The sequence below is a fragment of the Helicoverpa zea genome, chromosome 4 (genome assembly GCF_022581195.2).
Source record: "Helicoverpa zea isolate HzStark_Cry1AcR chromosome 4, ilHelZeax1.1, whole genome shotgun sequence".
Classification (NCBI taxonomy): domain Eukaryota; kingdom Metazoa; phylum Arthropoda; class Insecta; order Lepidoptera; family Noctuidae; genus Helicoverpa; species Helicoverpa zea.
Genome location: NC_061455.1, coordinates 690,348 through 710,288, shown reverse-complemented (window position 1 = coordinate 710,288; position 19,941 = coordinate 690,348). Strand labels below are relative to the sequence as shown.

The 19,941-nt window shown below is 38.8% G+C and overlaps 1 protein-coding gene across 7 annotated transcripts in view; it reads right to left on the bottom strand.

The window, feature by feature from the left end:
- Nucleotides 1–19,941, bottom strand: part of LOC124630118 (transcription factor p65) — a 58,660-nt gene that overhangs the window by 4,545 nt on the left and 34,174 nt on the right. For 5 of the 7 annotated variants that reach the window (XM_047163853.1, XM_047163850.1, XM_047163851.1 and 2 more), the window contains exons 5-9: nucleotides 19,419–19,603; nucleotides 3,801–4,030; nucleotides 3,339–3,494; nucleotides 2,932–3,010; nucleotides 1,301–1,360 (exon numbers count right to left, since the gene is read on the bottom strand). In XM_047163853.1, the coding sequence (XP_047019809.1) occupies nucleotides 1,301–1,360; nucleotides 2,932–3,010; nucleotides 3,339–3,494; nucleotides 3,801–4,030; nucleotides 19,419–19,603 (710 nt within the window). Of the gene's footprint in view, nucleotides 1–1,300; nucleotides 3,011–3,338; nucleotides 3,495–3,800; nucleotides 4,031–19,418; nucleotides 19,604–19,941 lie in introns of all 7 variants that reach the window. The other 2 variants (XR_006984381.1, XR_006984382.1) reach the window with 1 other exon arrangement.

The window sequence follows — 19,941 nt, the reverse complement described above, 5'->3', positions numbered from 1 at the left end:
AATATAAACAATTTCGCCAAAATATCTAATTTACCAACATTAAGTACCTATTTAAGACCTAATTCTAATGAGACTGCAGAATTCGAAATCTGTCAATAATTTTGGTTCGCATGTTGTTTTTGTTTAGCTTGTTATAGAAGTGAATACTTCTGTCCCGTCAACACACATATCCACATTAGCTCGCGTTATGTGAAACTACACTTTGTACTCATAGCAATTTGGTCGAAACTTGCATGCTATAGCCATAGCTGCATTTTCAATACCATTCATATTATTCGCCTGATAGCTTTTGTATAAGTTGCATATTATTGCTATATCCTAGGAATAATATATTTCTACTATTTTCACCCGAATCCAACCTGTTGTCTACCAATTTCTTAACAAACAGAACTTCCTAACAAATTAACAAAACGCCCAATAGATATTAAAGATATTAACAAATAAATTATAAAAATATAAATTAACAAAACTACGGTAAAGAGACTAGTATAAACTCGTGGGAAAGTTGCGTTTTTTTTTTAAATAACGAACCCAAAACAATATATTTTTTTAACACCAACGAAATTCAAAATAATTAAAATCTCCCAATATTCTTCCTACATAATAATTAAGTACTTATTAAATAATGTTAGTAAAAATACGCCATATAATATTAAATTAATACACATAATGCTAAGATATAGAAACGTTCCCGATATTTTGTACTGGCAAACAATTGTATGGTTCCATAGCACATACGGCCATTATCATAATCCATATAAATATTGTAAGTACACTTAATATAATACTTCGTTCATATATAAATAAAGACGTTGTTAATAATATAATTACTTTTCCTACTTAATAACTAAAAGTTTGTTAGTAATACCACCATTTTCAATTTTAATAATATCTAAGCTACGGACATTATAAAAACAAATTATTTTGCATTGTTATACAACATGAAATTAAATAGTTTATGCTGATGCACAGCATATAAATTAAGAAATAGACAAGAAAATCTATGTTTCTTGCGGCCAACAGACAATCAAGACCAATACACTATCTTCCTGGTCAAACAATATTAAAATAAGACATACGACGTCGCTTATAACACCATATTTAATATTCCCATCACCATAGAACATCCTATAATGACAAAATACATAATCGAGTATACAGGATGTAAAATAACCCAGACAAAATAATCTACCTATATTTTTTTATAATATTTTCGTTAAAAAAAAAAACTATCAACGTACAGCAAGGCTAGGTTCGAATACATCCTGAATACTCATAAAAAATATGAACCTGAACTTACTGTCAATTTCGTAGTTTCGTAACATGTCGCTTACCACCTTCCGCCTCTTATTACTCACATCTAGAACATTCAAGTTGTTACGTTAAACATAAATTACAAATAATAACAATCATACAGTTTTTCAAATAATTAAGTGGTAAGAAAGAAAGTGGATCATAATTATACAAGAACATTACATTCACATTTCACAGTATGTAAAATCGTCGAAAATCTGTAAAAAGTTGAGTAAATTTGGCATCTTGGGCGGAAATTTAGACCTTCGTTGGGAAACTTCTACATCTTAGAAAGATTCGGCACCGATTTTCACGATGGTAGACAAAATAAACCATCTTTCTCTAAGCCGCTGACTCTCAAAACCTCTTTATTCCGTACAATGGACGATTAAATTAAATCTGCCAGTTTGTCGGTCTATTGATTTTGAAACTTGCTGGCATCTATGGGCGAGTAGTAGCAACTAGTTTCATCGAACTCCGACACTGTGGCATGCGGGGCTACTGCCATATACAACGCATAATGTTCTGCGTCTGTCAGATCCAGGTCGTCCTGTAACTTCTTGAACTGAGAAGCGTCTAAGGCTAGAACACTCTCGGCTACGAGGATAGTGCCGCCATCTGTCGGTGGCAGGGGAGCCAAGCTGGCTGGACGACGTAAAGAAGATTGAGAAGTAGACTTCTCATTGTCATCTCCGTGGAGAGAGATGTGAGTGATACTGTCGGCGTAACTTAGGCCAGTACCAGATGCATTGTCTTTCAGAGAAGTGTGGGATACTGAGGACTTAAACTTGGATGGACGGACACCAGATACACTACTGACTGAGCGGCCTACAGGCTTAGATTTGGCCTCTTTCCTGCCCTCAGATTTCACACTAGGAGCGGGAGATTTCTCCTTTCTCCTGAAGAGACGGGAGAAGAACGAACGTTTCTTTACCGGAGGTAACGCGGGCTCGCTCTTAGCGACCGTCATTTCGGAGTTGAGTTTCAAATGATCGAGGTTGCGAGTGAGGGGTATTTGACGACCAGGTTTCAAGATACTGTCTACGGAAGTCTGACTGGTTTTGAACGGTTCAGTAGAGGTGGCCTTGCGGACACGTTTGGGAGGAAGTGGTGGGGCACGTTCGTCGTCTGTGTCGCGCTTTAGAGGACTGAACTCGATGATGGGACCGCGGTATGTTTGGACTTGTACATCTTCGTAAGACATGGGGTCGGGCTCAGAGATCTCTACGGGGTTTTTGAACGCGAGTTGTAAGCTGGTGTAAGTGCCGGCGTCGTTAAAATCTTCAATCTCCTCGCTATCGTTGTTGAGCGAGGCGATGTTCTCAAGGCGGGTGCGGTTCTCTGAGTATATCTCGTCTAGCTCGGCAACCTGGTCGAGGAGTTCGTTGAGGCTTTTCTCGTTAGTGTCGATGATTTCGACGTCGGTGGTGGGTATGTTGCCGTTGACGTCGGGTACGTCGGTGACGTCGGGCACGTCGGGTACTACGGTGACGTCGCCCGGGGCGGAGTCGGAGGCGTCGGAGGGAGTGGCGCTGTCGGTGGAGGAGGAGACGGGCTCGGGCTTGGTGTTGTTGTTGGGGTCGGGGCGGAGGAGGAGGGAGAAGAGGGACAGGTCGGGGCTGGGCTTGCGGGCGGTACCTGTGAACTCGGGGATGTACTCGAACGGCAGGGAGTTGCTGCGGGCGTTGTCCGACAGACGCTTCAGCTGGAAGTGGACCTGGAAGGGACACATGACGTTATAGAAACTTGAATGTCTGAATTCTATATAGTAAAAGAGATATCCAATGAGAAAACCTTTCGCAAAAAAAAAAATGGGACGCGTATTGTCTATTTAACAAAACAGTAAAAGCCTACCTAACTCCATTATTCGGGAGTTGGATCTTTACAGCCATGTAAAACACGTAAACATAAGTACACGTAAGTTTAGCGCTGTTATTACTTTATAGGAGAAAAAAATCCTGTCCAATATTTTAAGCAATTTGAAAGCTGTTCTTATTCTTTAAAGACAAACCCTATAAAGATTGCCAGATTATCATGATCCTTACATGAACATGGTCCGTGGTGTTGGGGTACTTGTAGGCGGGCGTCTCGAAGGCTATGGCGACCTGCTTGTGCACGAGGATGCGGATGGCCATCTCCTCCCACACCACGATGCCGTTCTCCTCCTGGTAGAACACTACTTCTATGTCTTCTCGGGTTACCTGAAACGAGGAAAGAGTTCAGGTTTGTATTATCGAAGTGACTCAGATATGAGAATGAACTGGATGGAAGGAAACAGAATTATGTTAGATTTAAAATGGGTAAATATGCGATAGCCTATATGTGGATGGTGTACCTGTTTTTGAAATTCAAGGCTTTATAGTGGATTTATTTATTGAGAGCAATTCCCACACAAATAATAAGTAAAAGATTCATTGACTATAAACTATAAACAAAACTATAAACTATTAACTTACGAAAGACCAAGTTCTCAATTGAATGTAACTGAGTTAAAGAGACGTACTCACTTTCTCACAAAGCAGAATGACCTGCGTGCCACCCCTAGCGGTACCAGAACAGTGGCTGGACCTCATGATGAGCAGGTCGCTCATGGCCTTCTTGTCGTAGATGACGTCGGAGACGACCGGGGCTAGCGGCCGACGCAGCCGCCCCGAGTCGTCCGGCAGAAACACTTGGAAGCATAGCCGAACTGCGTTCAAGTCGATGCTTTGTGGGTGATTCTTGTGATCGAAGTTTTCTGGAAGAGAGGTGAATAGATTTAGTATTTATGTGAAATGAAGAAGATAATTCCACGCTACAGTAGACAGGGTGCTATACAGATGACAGGGTGAAATATGAACCCCTGGAGCCAAAGCAATCAGAATCATCTTTAGGTTTACCTAGATCAGTAAGGTTTCAGTAAGAATAATCAGAATACAAAAAGGAGTAACTTTATCTCAATAAATTGACCTTTAGGGCACCTACGCATTATGCGGTTAGCCGGACTGCGGTCAGCCGTGCGGCTGACCGCAATAAAAAATTTGTACGAGAATGTAGTTTTCATTCGCACTACGACGCGGCTGCCGCCCGACCGCTCCGGTCGTTCTGAGCGCTGCGGCCCGACCGGCGGCCAGCCGGACGGTCGCCATACACACTACGCGGATATGCTAGTTTGCGGTTGCCCGCCATTGACGGTAAACGTGTTCACCAACATTCGCGCATTTAACTAATACTTTATTAATATGGATTTCGTTACCGAAAAAATTATAATCGAGATACAAAATAGGCCAGCAATCTGGAATACTAAATCCGCAGAATATTCCGATAAAAACCAACCGCAAACCACTACGGTTTCTAAACGCACTTTCCGGTTGGAGTTGCGGCTATCCGCCACCCGGCTAACCGCAAGCGCAACCGTTTCCTACGGTTAGCCGGACGGCTGACCGCATTCTGGCTAACCGCATAATGCGTAGGTGCCCTTATTGTTAATTCATTTACACTCGGACCTTTCTACAAAAGGTCGTTTACAAACGTTGATAATTGTAAAAGTTGAGACTAGTGTTTATTTAGACTAGCTTTGTAAAAATAGATATTTTTTGTTCAGTTTAATTAATTGTGACGAATTGTGGAACGTTACAAATCTAGGTATATATTTTACAAACGGTTAAACAAAAACTTCTAACAAACTTGTGTTCCTTCAATTATCTATGAAGAATAAAACAAAAATGGATTATTGTTTTTATTTACTTGGTAGTAAATAATACATGTTGGACTTACAAGCCATAGAAGACTCATAACTATAATTACAAGCAAAAACTACAGAAATCACTCATTAAATACCAGGAAAAGACGAGATAGATCATAAAGCAATAGCTATAATTTGTTATGAGGCGCCATTGCCTACTCCGGACACCGGCTGTACAAAGACACGGACATAGGATATTGCACATACACGTACGTAACGTGCATTGCTAAATATCACTTGTGCATTTCACTCGACCACTTTGGGAATTTCCGTAACCAATAAGGTCACGAGTGTCAGTTCCTCTATAGCCCAAATTCACCCACAAAATAAACGTCAGTTTTCTTAAAACATGTTCACACTACGAATTTTCACGTTCAAGTTTCAATGTAAACAGTCGTTTAAGAAAAACGGCCGTTTATGCTGTTGGTGAACTTGGGCCGTCAGTCAACCATAGCAAAACAATCTATGGCCTATCAGCATATAGAAGCATAGACATGTTAATCAAAATTCCATTAGTAACCCATAACGATTGACGTCAGAGAGGGAATCCCGAGTCACTTTCACTCGGCCCCGTGCCCGCCATAACAGAAACGATGACCGATGAGTTCAACTCACTCACCTGCCGACAAATACACTCACGCGCATAGAACATAAACAAATAAATGCGTCACTGTGACGCGCGAGAGATCTGCTAGACACTCGTATAATTTAAGTATTTCTTTTTATAATGGCTCTAAATCCATGTAATATAAAGGTTATAAACTCTAATGGCCTTACTACAAAAACTTTAACCACTGTTTTACACTTGTCTAAAAAAATGTGGCTCCAAAACACTCCAAAATGAACCATATGTCAACGTCATAATTTGTCATTTTTTAGACAAGTCTTAAACTGACGTTAAAAAGTTTTTGTGGTAAGACGGTATGCTTCTAGGATCACAAGCCGTTTGTTTATTTTATTAATTTTAGAGGGCTTTTTAATTAACCTGGTTAAAGCAAACCCAGACCCTACTTCTCTGGATTTTAGATACCTAATAATATTAAAAATAGTTAGGTGTTAAACAGCGAAAGCGTAACATTATGACTAGTTACTTTCTCATTATTCTATGATTGAAGATGCGACCATTTTGCTTCATTACGGAGGCCAATAACATCATTAAATTCAAGGGCCATCAAATAGCCGGAAAACAGTAGCAAAAAAGCTACGCGTAATACTAGCCATGTTTTATCTCGTACACATAACACAATGCCAAACAAATATTAGCAATGGTCATGTCCAAATATTTATGCCGACGCGGAAATGATACTCGTGGTCTCTGACATAACGTAGTCCAACTGATTATACAGTACGTAGTTTGAAATAAACAAATACGATAACTTTGATAAAAACTTGTCTGTTTATATCTTGGATTGCATTCGATTAAGTCATTGGTTGATATTAATTGCACGTAGATAAGCCATCAAAACACGCCTTTAAGGAGCGCTTCGTTCCTAAGGTTTTAGCTGAAGTATGCTTTTTCAAGACAACTGTTTTCCAAAGGACAACTGTTTTCACACGTTTCCACAATTTGAAAGACAAGCAATCTATTTCGTGTTTCTCTTATTAGAAGATACTGCAATATCCCTATTTAATCAACTGGATGCATTTGTTAAGACTGAAAGCATAACCCGATCATTAAAGGGCTTAAAATAGGCTGTGCATACAATAAAAGTCAAAGAATTGGGTTACTCCAGCTGCCAACAACTCCATTCTCCGTCTTCCGCATTCACAGCTTAAACTAGCTTCTTTAGGTCATCGTTACATTTGGCAACACAAACGAATTTCCTACTTTTGTTTACTTATATAAATTACTAATCTCCTTGCATTTCCTGTGGTTTCACATGCATTCTCAAAGCATTTTCACATGGAAGATTTTTTGAGTGAGTAAAATTTTTGTGAATAAGTAAATCTGTAGTAGAAAAAGCGTTTTAACGCTTTTAGTATAGAAGGAACCAATGTAATAAATATAAAGGTTGATTATATGATTCAGATTCCCAACTCTCACAGATTAACTGAAAACGTCCCAGCTGGTCCCAACACATCAGTAGGTCTGACAGAATTTTAAACTGAATAATAGCAGAACAAAATAAGGCAAATATTTAGGAACGCCTGCAGCGTAATATTGACAGATAAGATTATGATGACCAGCACAATCTACCGTTACGACGCGGTTTTTGTAGTGATAAAAGTAATAAATATATCTAAAAACAAGGTTTATTCGCTGAGTAGTTCTATACGTATTGATAGGAATATGATCTCACTTTTGTTTTGTCGGTATGAATTGGCGTTCAAGCATGTTATGTTACGTGTGCCTTGCCTTTGAAACATCTGATAGAAAATCCCAATATTATACTGTTTTTATTTGCCTGCTTTATCTAAGCAGAAAAATACAGTTATTACAGCATTTTTGGTCATCTTTAACCCGATGTGAAGAACAAAAAATCTTTCATATCTATTTTCCTCTAATACAACGAGAACTTTCATCGGCGACTAATTAATTCCGTAATTGGTTGCATAAATCATGTTAGCGCTCACAACAATGGCGCATGATTCGTAAATCGCAAGCAAGACCGGTTGGTGGTGCGCACGCGCCGAATCGTAAAGGACAACGCTTTCCCACCTCGTGGCGTGTTTTATTTGGATTTTTCCTGTTGCATTAAACATTGTTATTATTTAAGGTCGTCGAGTAAGTGTAGTACGGTCAAAGATTTATTTTCAGTTAGTGTAATTTGTTGTCTAACTTTCTGTGAATGGAATTTGTATGTGAATAATGCATAAATTTTAAAAACATGTTTATAGTTCAATAACTGTGTCATTTTGAAATGATGAAGTGGGCGATTTAATAAAGTGCAGGAAACCAGCGAGTCGTATAAATACACATTGCATGATAAGACTTACAAAAATCCGGTCCCGTACAAAACGCCCACATATGCATTCTTGTTCTTATTGGAATTTATGTAATAAAGAATACATTCCATCATTTAATAATGCCACAGGAAAATAAGAAGATTACATAATCGATCACTGCGCATATAAATCTTGGTATACCGTGTTTAACCGGTTCCCGATTTAGTGAGACCCTAATGAGACGATTTAGACGGCTATAGCAGTCAGCAAGATGTAGATCTTTAGCAGGTTAATAGGTCGCTAAAAGAGGCCGGCCGCGGTTTATGGATATTTCTGGTCGCTCGGCTATTTCTGAATTCACTGCAGGCAAGTTTTGAACAAATTGCAACCTTATTGCAAAGCTTTAGGGTTGAATTTGTGTTGTATGCAGCTGTTCCAGTCAAACGCATGTGGTTCGATAGATGTGGCTCGGTCGGCACCTGAGCACGTTTTATTGTTACATTTTCCGTAATGATCGCACATGTTAGCCGTTTCGGAACGAATTGGTGCACTTGTTTTCGAGGATTTTGAAAATAAATTCCAGTTTGGTGAAACCATCATTTGATAGGCGGGTGAAAAATGGAATGACTAACTGAGTACCAAATTTATTTTTATTGCTGATTATTAAGCAAAACGTCACAGTGTTTCGTTTCAATTCAGATGCGGGGAAAACCACTGTTGAATGGGAATTGTAAAAGTTATCTAATACGGATACAATGCTATCAATCAATGTTTGTAAGATAATGAATTATGTATTTTGTTTGTTCCGCACGCGAGTTTCAGAGATGTGTAAAAACTGTTTACTGGAGTTATATCCGGAATTACTCATGTGCTCATTATTCTGGGCATACGCAATAAGGTAAACGTACCAATACTCGTCGGATTTCGGAAATCGCCGACTTTGAAGCGCTACTGTGTGTTAAATATTCAATAGAAAATGAAAATTTTTGCATGACGTGATAGAGTATTTATTCGTTATTCTAAGTAACTAATGTTTTTTTAATCATTTTCATGGGTTTATGTAGTTATTAAGGCAAAAGTAAAAAAAGGGCGATTTGTACCAACAGTCGTCTGATTTGTACGGATACTCGTCAAATATTCCCAGTACTCGTCAACTTTTAATGCGAATGTAAACTCTCTGCTCTTGAACATAAAGTTCAAGTTATGTACATTTTTTTTGTGCTTGAATTTGTTAAGCATACTTATACCTTTGAAACATTACATTATGGCATGGTAAGGTACGGTATTCAATAAAACAGATACATAGTTGCATTTTAATTTATATTCCTATCTATCAGACGCTTGGAATCACAAAATCAGTCTATAAAATATATTTCGTAATCAATCATATAAACATGCAGTCATGTGCATATGTAGCACGAGTAAAATTGTTACTATTAAAATTGTAAAATAAAATAATTCGTTTTCACAAAAAATAAAAGCCTCAAAAAAAAAAAAAAAAAAAACATTTATATAGCTTTCCGCGAAATAATTACTAACATTCATAAATATGTAGGTAAGGTTGTCATTCATCAAAACTTATGAATTGCTTAGCGCATGCTAAGTACGATTTGAAAAAATCTCTATAGACAGTTCAAAAAAAATTGTTTTAAAGGTATGAAACAAAATTCTGATTACAACTAAGCGTTCAAACCCAATAATAATAATATCTAATAAGCCCCGCAGGGCATCTGACTCGGATGACGGGGAGTAGCGACCCCGCGGGGCTATATATACCGAGTGCTCCAGGGAAGTATACTGTCCCCCCCCTCCGGCAGGCCGGAGTGAAGCATGACGGGGGATAGGTCTCCCGCCTCTTGGCTTGCCTTCGTTGGTCGACCAGAGTGGAGTCGCTAGAGCAGGGTTAGCAGCCCTGCTCGGAGGGTAGGTGCCTCGTGGTAAGTGGCGAGTGGGCCGGTGATGCTGGACCCACAGGTAGCGCGTGATCTGCGTTTAAAGTCCGCCGAGGTATCCTCACCCTTCAGCCGCTCATGTACCTGTTGCCCTCTTGTTGCGATTTAGCGACTGATTCCCGGGGGCCCAGTAAGTGAGGTGGCGAGTCTCCACCTGCCTTTTTACATGTATTTAATACATTGTCATCGGCAGGTGCCATAGTTCCCGTAGTTTCCCCATTCCTAGTCCATTAGCATCCCATCACAATAAAGGGCTTAAGCGTGTTGGCTTCGACCCCACGTTCGCCTTCCAAAAATCCGGGACTCTGCAGTCCCGAGGTCTGGAAGAGTTATCTAATAATAATCTTAATTAGCCCCGCAGGACATCTGAGGCGGATGACGGGGAGTAGCGACCCCGCGGGGCTATATATACCGAGTACTCCAGAGAGAGTATACTGTCCCTGTCCTGCTTCACTCCTGCTGGCCGGAGTGATGCATGACGGGGGATAGGTCTCCCGCCTCTGACTTGCCTTCATTGGCCGTCCAGAGTGGAGTCGCTAGAGCAGGGTTAGTAGCCTGGCTCGGAGGGTAGGTGCCTCGTGGTAAGTGACGATTGGGCCGGTGATGCTGGACACACAGGGAGCGCGTGATCTGCGTTTAAAGTCCGCCGAGGTATCCTCACCCTTCAGCCGCTCATGTATTGCCCTCTTGTTGCTATTCAGTGACTGATTCCCGGGGGCCTAGTAAGTGAGCTGGCGAGCCTCCACTTGCCTTTTAACAATTATTTTATACATTGTCATCGGCAGGTGCCATAGTTCCTATAGTTTTCTATATCCTAATCCACTAACATCCCAACGCAATAGCCCAAGTAGTTTTCCTCCATAGTTAGCAATAGTTTAGCACAGAACCGGGGATTGTCCTTGGGTTCATTTCTATAGTTTACTATAGCTTTCCGCCCGCGGTTTCACCCGCGTCCCGAGACGGCCCGGTTCAGCCGTTCTTGAGTTATAAGTGGAGTAACTAACACGACTTTATTTTATATATATAGATGTATACAGGGATAATCGTCGGTTTTGTGTCACAATTTCATTAAAGTTGTCTCAAAAGGGCGTTTTAAATTTTCTTGCTGCATCTGATGTTGTGGCCCCTTGATTTACTGCTTCTATGACTTATAAAAGGCCCTCTTGCTTCTAGTGTCTTTCAGTCATGATCTGCTATTAAAATTACGACCATGCAATCACTAGGTACATACAATTTTAAATAAAAAATCTTACTTAAGATTACTCTTTACCCATCGATATCGAATACGACAAGCAAAGAAGTGACAGGGATGGAAGCTATCTCATCTTAGTTTTAAAACTGATTTTAATATTTTTTGCGTAAAGACTAGTTGAATGACATAATTTTTATACCGGCGCTATTAAGGCACGTTAGGGAGACGCGGTACAATACGCGTGACGACATGCAGTTCTTTCAAACATTTTACATTCAAACATAGTGTGAGAACAGTCAATTTTTGCTCGCCACAATTTGAAATCTTGTATTTCAGTAGTAGAAACAAAGGCTAGAGGAAGTTGTACCCAAAGCGGTAGATATGTACCTATTTCGTGTTCTTAATCGAATGACGGAGGCCTACAGCGGCCAATATTTACCTAAAAAACACTTGTAGAAAGTGCATACTCATAGAAAACAGGGGATTTAGCCATTAAGAAACATATTAATTGAATCGAATAACATGACTGTGTACGTGCATCTAGAACCAGCAGAGTAAAATTTACCCCTAAGAAAAAGCTTAAAAGAAACGCAGTTTTATCAACACATATGTAGTCTAAACCTTAAATATATTTGTTCTAGAGAGTTAACAATTTTGTAAAAGTCCCGATATTAGCTATTTATTCGCATTTTGTACTGTAAAACACAAAATATCCTCATTGTGACGACTTTAGGTGCAACTTTTGAGCATGTCCCAGTAGTCGTCAAAATAATTCTAAAATTGACGGGTTTTGGGTCAAATGGGAGTTTTAAAGTACCAATACATGTCACATTAAAAAAATATATCTTCTATGTTAAAAGTATTCCAAATTGCTTAATACATCCATAGCAAATAAACTTAACTATCTAATTAAACAAAGAAACATACCACAGACCCCACTGGAGTTATGTAAATCAAAAGACAAAACCACGTGCTGAGTTTCACTTTTGACAGCTGAACTCCACGAAAAAACTTTTTTGTTAGGGCACACACGTTTCGAATAACATATCTTAGACGCCATGACTGTTAAAACCCCGTATAGTCATTTCAATTGTGGAATATATTATCAACAATATGTTGACATATAAACCGGCCCATTTTAAGTTCAGTAGAAATAATAAATAAAAGTTTTTAGATTAATTGACGACTATTGGGGCATGACGACTTCACCCGCGTTTACCTTACGGGTCAAGAAACTGATTATGAACATTTTTAACTATCGCAGAGAGAGCTGAAGTTTGTTTGCATCCGCCTATCGTTGATGTAAATACGAACATTTTGCATCTCCAAATCACAGCGCTGCGGGATTGTTCAATGGAACATGGGTTTTAGATGGTAAAAGTCTAACACCCTCACGGAGGAGAAAGGGCATTTCTAGATTTCCCACCTACCAAAAAAAAGAGGGACGTAATGGTATCCAAATGTTATGTCAATTTTTTACTGTCCTATTGCAGGACACAGAAAATCTCTCATAACATTAAAAAATTAGCGGCAATGATTGGCGGTTTCAGACTTTGAACTCATATATGCATACCTATATGTTCTAAAAATTTTTTCTTCACTGACAATTACGCACCAGTTACAAAAACCACTTAACGCTTGAATCCTTTCCACTTTACCTGCTTTCGTATTCATTATTTACTATTTCACGCGTTATGGTTTTACAAGCAACTGCAGCACAAATGATAAATGCATGCGTGCGTCCAACTGACAGAATCTGTATTAACATCTACTGCAATCACTATCTAACGTGTTTAATCTGACTGCTTGACGTGGTCACTGTTTGGATGGGTGAGCTCCACCGTACACTGGAGTGTTAATCTAAAATTAATTATGATAACAGACAGGGAAAGCCATGCAAAAACTTTTACTGATAGATATTTAGTTTGACTATTTACTATATAGTGTCTTTGCTTTAGTCGAGAAAAAGGCTGCCGAAACGTAATTATTTATAAGGTCTAATTTAACAAGTGTACGCGCACTTATCAGATGATAACTGTAAGAATACCTAGGTAGGTCGGATTATTGGTGGTATTTCCCAAACGTAGCAATTTTCCCATTCACGTAACGCATGTTTCAAGCTATATAACACCACGTAGTATAATATAAATGATAGCAACGATACGTAACAGGCGGATCTACCCTATCACTTAAGAAAGCGGTTGTTTAAGTCTACTAGCCGACAAGTTCCGGCTACAGACGATCACAGCCGGTCCATATACAGGTGGAAACAGGGCCGGATTAAAAGGCATTTACTACGGGCCCCGTGCCTAAGGGGACCCTGAACCTAGGGCTCAAGAGGGCCAATATAGTAAAAGTGAGTTTGTTATGACCGAAATTATTCGAAAGAGTTACCACGACTCTGCTTTATGAAGATCTCCAGAAGGAGCAGTCAGTAAAAATCTGACACTCCTTCATGCAGAACCCACAGCGAGAGGAGTGAGTACGAAGTGAAAACTTTCTTTAATTCCAGGAACCACGCACCAAAATTAGCTATGTGCCTTACGCCTGCTGAATCCGGCCCTGTACTGGGATTCTATAAAACTCGATCAACAACTCGCATTTCACTTCGATTCGTAATGTCATTTCATACTTTAGGGGAGGTAGGGGAGGGATGGGCACTTTTTCACAATTTATTGCATAAAAAATCAGATTTTACAGATCATTATCAACTTTTATTGCCATTTCTTATATTCGGCTAGATATAATGAAAGAGCTTTCCTAAAAATTACAATCAGTTTCAACATTACGAGATATTTAAACGGTTTTATTTAGCTCACCCCGTTTGTTTTATTATTTATTCTTGGATCAAATTTAGTAATTCAAATTTCACCCTCTTCCTGTCAACCGATTGGTCTGAAATTTTGTATACACCTTTAATTAAATCCAATATGGCCACCGGCACAAAATGGCACAGCCCCCTCAATATGGGTATCAAATGAAAGGGCTACACAAGTAGAATACTGTCAGCAACCCCAGCGGGGCGCAACAGGGCCAAGGCCTGCCTGCACGTCGATTCTATAAAATTCGAACAACAACTCGCATTTCACTTCGCTATTCACTCTCACTTCGCATTCGATTCAGAACGACCTTGATTTTGCATTCTGTAAACATCACCTAATCACTTGCGAAGTGAAGTGAGCTCGACATCGACCAATGCTGTGCTAGTGACTTCCCCACTCGACAAAATGTCAACCGAGATTAATCAGTTTTTAATTTTATCAGTTTTGACACAGAATTTTAGCTAAATATGATGTTTTAGTTATAATTTGTTATTGTAAGGAATTTGAGGCAGCTTTTAAGTATAAAATAAACAGAAATCTCTAAATTCGTGCTGTGAATATAATCTATGCTTACCCTACGAAAAAAAAATACTGACAGCGCCAATTTGCCTTTCTTGCTGATTTTGAGGAAACCTTATATATTTTTTTACTACGGCCGGATTGTTCAGAGCTTCCACTACTTCATTTATGCAACGAGATGCAGACGGTTGCGATAAATAAGTTCTGATGCCCTCTTTAATAACCTTCTGGTAACCGCCACTAGCCAAGAATGATAAAGTACATAGTATCTGTGAAACAATAAATCAATAAAAAATGTAATACCTACTTTATCTGGATTTAGTGAAAACAAAATTGAGACCAATTTGGTTATTTTCATGCTTAAGAGAATACCAATATTATAACTGAAGTACAGAGTCTTTTGAAAACATATCAGCTGGCGGGGAAACCACATAAAGGGAATACTCCTTATTAAGAACTAAGTGTTTTTCTTATTATTGTGTGCTTGATTACAATTTTTCAACTATAAACTGTGTCAATACTTACTTTTACACGAGTTGTAAGTCCTTTGCCTCGACGTTTTGTGGGCTTTATCAGGGGCAGTAAATCAGACTCCAGTTGGTCAATTAGCTCCTTTGACAATCTATATATGCTCACATAGTCATCATCGCGAGTTAATAAAGATAAACTGCGAATTCTAGCAGATTGTTGACGCTTTTCTAAATTCTAATAATCATGAGCTTCTTCTAATAAAGATTTAAGCAAAAACATTCTAGCCATCGTTAAAGGTAGGCACTTAATCACTTTAAAACACTTAGAACTTTATTTAAACACTATTTTAAATATAATAGTCTCTAGATCAAGTTGGCAACGGTACCTGAAACAAGATTCTATAAAGGATTTTTCGCGCAGATTTATAACCTCACAAATTTTCACTGACGAAGAAGAGCAAAAATTTACAAATTATACATTACATGGTATGTCCAATGCTCCCTACCATAGGGAGCATTGGACACTTTTGACTTAGTTTATGAAAAAAAAATCGGTAAAAAAACTTTTAAGTTAAACGGTTTTATCTTATGTGCACTGAAAACTAGAAAATAAAAAATAGTTACTTACCTGTCAACCTACGTAGGTGGTCCCGGTCATATTAGACTAAAATAAAAACGTGGGGCCCATTAACTATTGCTGTAGTACTCTCTTCTAAAGGTATAATAGGTGTGGATTGCATCGACTTACTATAATTGTAACTGGAGATTTTGACAATCAATAATTAATAATAGAAAATACACATACCTTTCATTAGTTTTCTCTTTATAACGATCCGAAACCGCAACAAAATATTTAAGTACTTTTACGAGTGTTTGTTCTTGACATCTCACAGAAATGACAGATAGTCTATGGATGAACACCGTTACCAGTCGGTTACGTAAACTACCCAATAAAAAAAAACAAAACTATGATCAGAAATCAGAATAAAAGGACCCCCCTTTTATTCTGATTTGATCATGTCTCCCAACTGCCTATCTCTCCCCTACCTCCCCTATAGATAGACAGATTTTGACAGATCTGTCAAAATCTCGACTTTGATTTAGTTCAACTTGTCAACACGCTCGATAGTGTAGCGCTAGTGTAGTTTGACAATGTCAATCACGAAACTTTAAGGTAGAATTCCGTGGGTCGCGATTGTCGCAGCCGCGCGCGACAAAAGTCAACCTATGAAAATGTATGGCACCGCTGCCGAGGGCTGCGACAGTCGCGCGCGGACGACGAATTTCGTGAGCCGCTCGCGGCCGTACGCTTCTCAACATGGTCTAGCGCTTAATAACATCTATAGAATTTTAGTAAAACCAGAATTAAATTTTTGACAATGCCGCGAGCAGCTTACGAAATTCGTCGGCCGCGCGCGACTGTCACGGGCCTCGACAACGGTGCCATACATTTTCATAGGTTGACTATTGTCGCGTCCACGGAATTCTACCTTTAGATCGAAGTCGAAGTGAGAGTGATGTCGAAGTGAGTTGTGATATTTTATAGAATCGACATGCTGGATGTAGTTACTACACTGGCCGGTAATTATTGAAATAGCCTTGCTATATACGGCTGGGTCTGAAAGCAAGATGCTGATTGCTTGTGAATGTTTATACTTCATTATATGGGCTAGTTGGTGATGGATTGCCAAAGTCTTGGCTAATATAGGAGTTGTTTTGTTGATCACTAAATATAGGATGGTCTATATTGAGTCGTATTTGCTGATGGAGGAAGTATTGGTAGATTGTTGAACATTGACTTGCTCTAAATACATGTTAGCGAATCCGGATGCTGAGGCTGACTGAAGACTAAGGAACCGTAAAGTTTCCAATGGAAACTCTTTGATCTATCGACGTTTTTACAAGTCTTGCTATAAGTATAAATATAAAATTAACAGCTTGCCCTTAATCAAAGCAATAAATAAATCAAGTTTATTTCTATGTATTTGCACACATTTATTTTATTGTCGTCGTAAATCCGAGCCGTTGAACACGTGCCTTATATTTATTACGGGAGCAAACGATCGATGTTAATGTGCTATTTATAGAGTTATTCTCGGGAACTTTGAATAGAAGATATTGTTACTGACTGGAATATTGTCTGAAAATCTGTTAACTGACAGGCCTGGCCTATTTTATGAAGAGGTAGTTAGAACCTATATTTTCTAAATTAGGCTTTGGTTTTTCTTCTTGTCCTTCATTGTTATTCGTCAAGATAGATTAATGGCAAGATGGTCAATAGCCTTTGCCAAGCTTTGCAAAAGGAAAAGAGAGATGTAACTAACTGATAAAATATAAGTAATTACTATCTTTATTATCATTAGCGAAAAATCCAGTGTTTTAAAACACACCTATTATATCAAACGAGAACATTACTATCATTATCATGACATGATTCACTCATGTAGGTATTCCCACGGTGTTATCAGTACGTTATCAGATGGTAGTCGGGAAAATCCTAGGTCATCACCGAATACTAGCGGAGATATGAGATAGGCTTTCCCCATGGGTGATGGACCTACCCTTGATCATATCTTTTGAGAGGATCATAGCTTTAGTTTACTTAAATACTCAAACTGGTACTATGTCTGAGATAAATATATGTTAGTGACCGAGATAATACGGGTAATTGTACAAAAGATTGTAATGTTGACAATAAAACTTAACTTTATTGTTGTAAAATTGTGGTCAAAGTTTAATGAATGATGCACTGGGGAATATCTAGACACGCAATTTTATGGTGTTAGATAACTGGAGAAAGGTGCTGATAACTGCTTTTATGAATGATAATTTATCACTTTATGAAAGCCTTTGAAAAATGACAACATTTTTATCGAGGAATATCTACATAGATACGTCTGCTATACATTAGGTTTCACGTTTATATTTGAGTTTTCCCCGATCAAATGTTAAGATTGCGCCAGCGCGATAACCAGACTATAAAATCTGCGTTTTCAAAACATTTGAATGGCCGATCCTAGGCTTAAGCTATGGGACGGTAATCCGACACGACCGGAGAGATCTTGCTATAACTATAATACCTACATTGATAGTCAGCAGAATGTTTTCTAAGATCTTAAATTATAACGACGTAAATAAGGAACAGACACAACAGACATGTCAATAGTGAAGGTCTACGACAAAGGAGACGTCATTGACCGGCCTTGAGCGACTGGTTCACTCATTATGCGACATTTAAGCGTGTACGTCGTGTGATGAATGGGTACAGCAACGGAGAAATCAAGATCAAGTACATTTTAATAACGAATTGGAAACAAGAAGGTCTGACAACCAGTCTTAGCAAGGGGTGTCAGGTTGCCTGTGTGAAGAGGTCAATAGACAGTCGCTTCATGTAAAACAATAGTACCCAGCTACATACGAATAGACTGGGAACCGGCCCCAACGTCGGGAAACGGCAAGGCAGATGATGTATAGCTTGGAAAGAAATAACTTTCTCTCTTAAAAACCATCTGAGATTTCCTATATTGTAACATACCTAAATTTTTCTTAAGTGGCAATTAAATGGCTTCCAAAACGAGGAAGGACAATATTTGAATGATCAACGGGACTTAACTGTACATCTAAGGAAGTTGTTTTCGTCTGTTTGACGTCAATGTTCTCAGATGCGGAATATACATATGACGTCACAACACCGGTATGTTAAATGACACATATTTTTAATTCAGTGCGAATTATTGTTAACATTGTTTTAGTCAGGATTTAAAGTCAGCTTCGCGAATTTGCGAGTGAATTACACAGGTTTAAAACTTCGCTAATACATATGACCTAATGACCTCTTCAAAATTGAAAGTTCTTTAAGTTCATGCTTTATTTTCCTACTAGCTGTTGCCCGCGACTTCGTCTGCGTGAGCAATATAGAATTTCCAATTTAGTTTATTTAATCATTCATTGCTCAACCCTCTTAGGTGATAGCGTGATAATATATAGCCTGTGTTGAACCGGGCGGCCCCCAAGTAATAGTCATGCAAAATTTGATTTAAATCCATGCAGTACTTTTTGAGTTTATCTGGGACAAACATACAGACATACAGACAAAAATTCTAAAAACTACATATTTGGGTTCAGAATCGATTATGGATCACCCCCCAAGTATTCTTTAAAAAAAAAAAATTATTTGTATAGATCACATATGTACATACATACCTATAACAAACATATAGGTATAAAAACCTACCTACGAAAACACATGAGAAAACTAGAAACTAGACACCATATCAATCCACCTTGAGCTCGAGTGTCGTCCACCAACGGGACCAGTTGATCAAAAGATTTGTTACAAAAATAATGTCAGTATAATTCTCGCCAAAGTTAATGGCAGCTCGGAACTACTAATTTCATAGCACAGGTAAAGAAAGGCATGGCCACAACCCTGGTGCAACTCTACCGCATTTACCCTTGATCTGATCCCTAAAAATGATTTCTGCGCAGAACCTCGCGAGATATCCTGACCTGCCTGACACTAAGAACTATATCAAAAATGATATAACAAAAGCCACTTACTTCTAAAGGGATCGACTCTAAGCTTCTCCCTGACTGTGAGTGCCTCGGCAATGTCGCGCCGTTTCACGCACTGAATGCCGAGGTTCTTGAACTGGTACTCGCATGTTTCCTTCGTGATGAGGGTCGGGATCGTGCAGACTCCTCGCTCGCAGCGTTCACGACCCACTAAGTTGTGGGGGTGTGCCCTGGTGGAAACGATACAGCTTTAGATGGAGGAGTATTCATTAAAGGATAGCTAATTTAGCCTGGAACCTGAAATTTTTGGAATGGTAACCATGATGATGATGCATAAGAAAAAAAAATACCATGTATTCCTCCAGAAATTCAAAGTCAGTGGAACAATAATACAAAAGGCAATCGTAACAAGATTTTACTTTAGTTATTGATATTGCCCAACATTAGAGTGGCCGATCGTAACCAAAAATTTTTTTCAACAAATAAATATCGTACGCCCTATACGAATGCAGTGTAGGAAAGTGGCATCAAAGTATGAAGCCGGGTCGCAACAGATAATGTAGCTGAG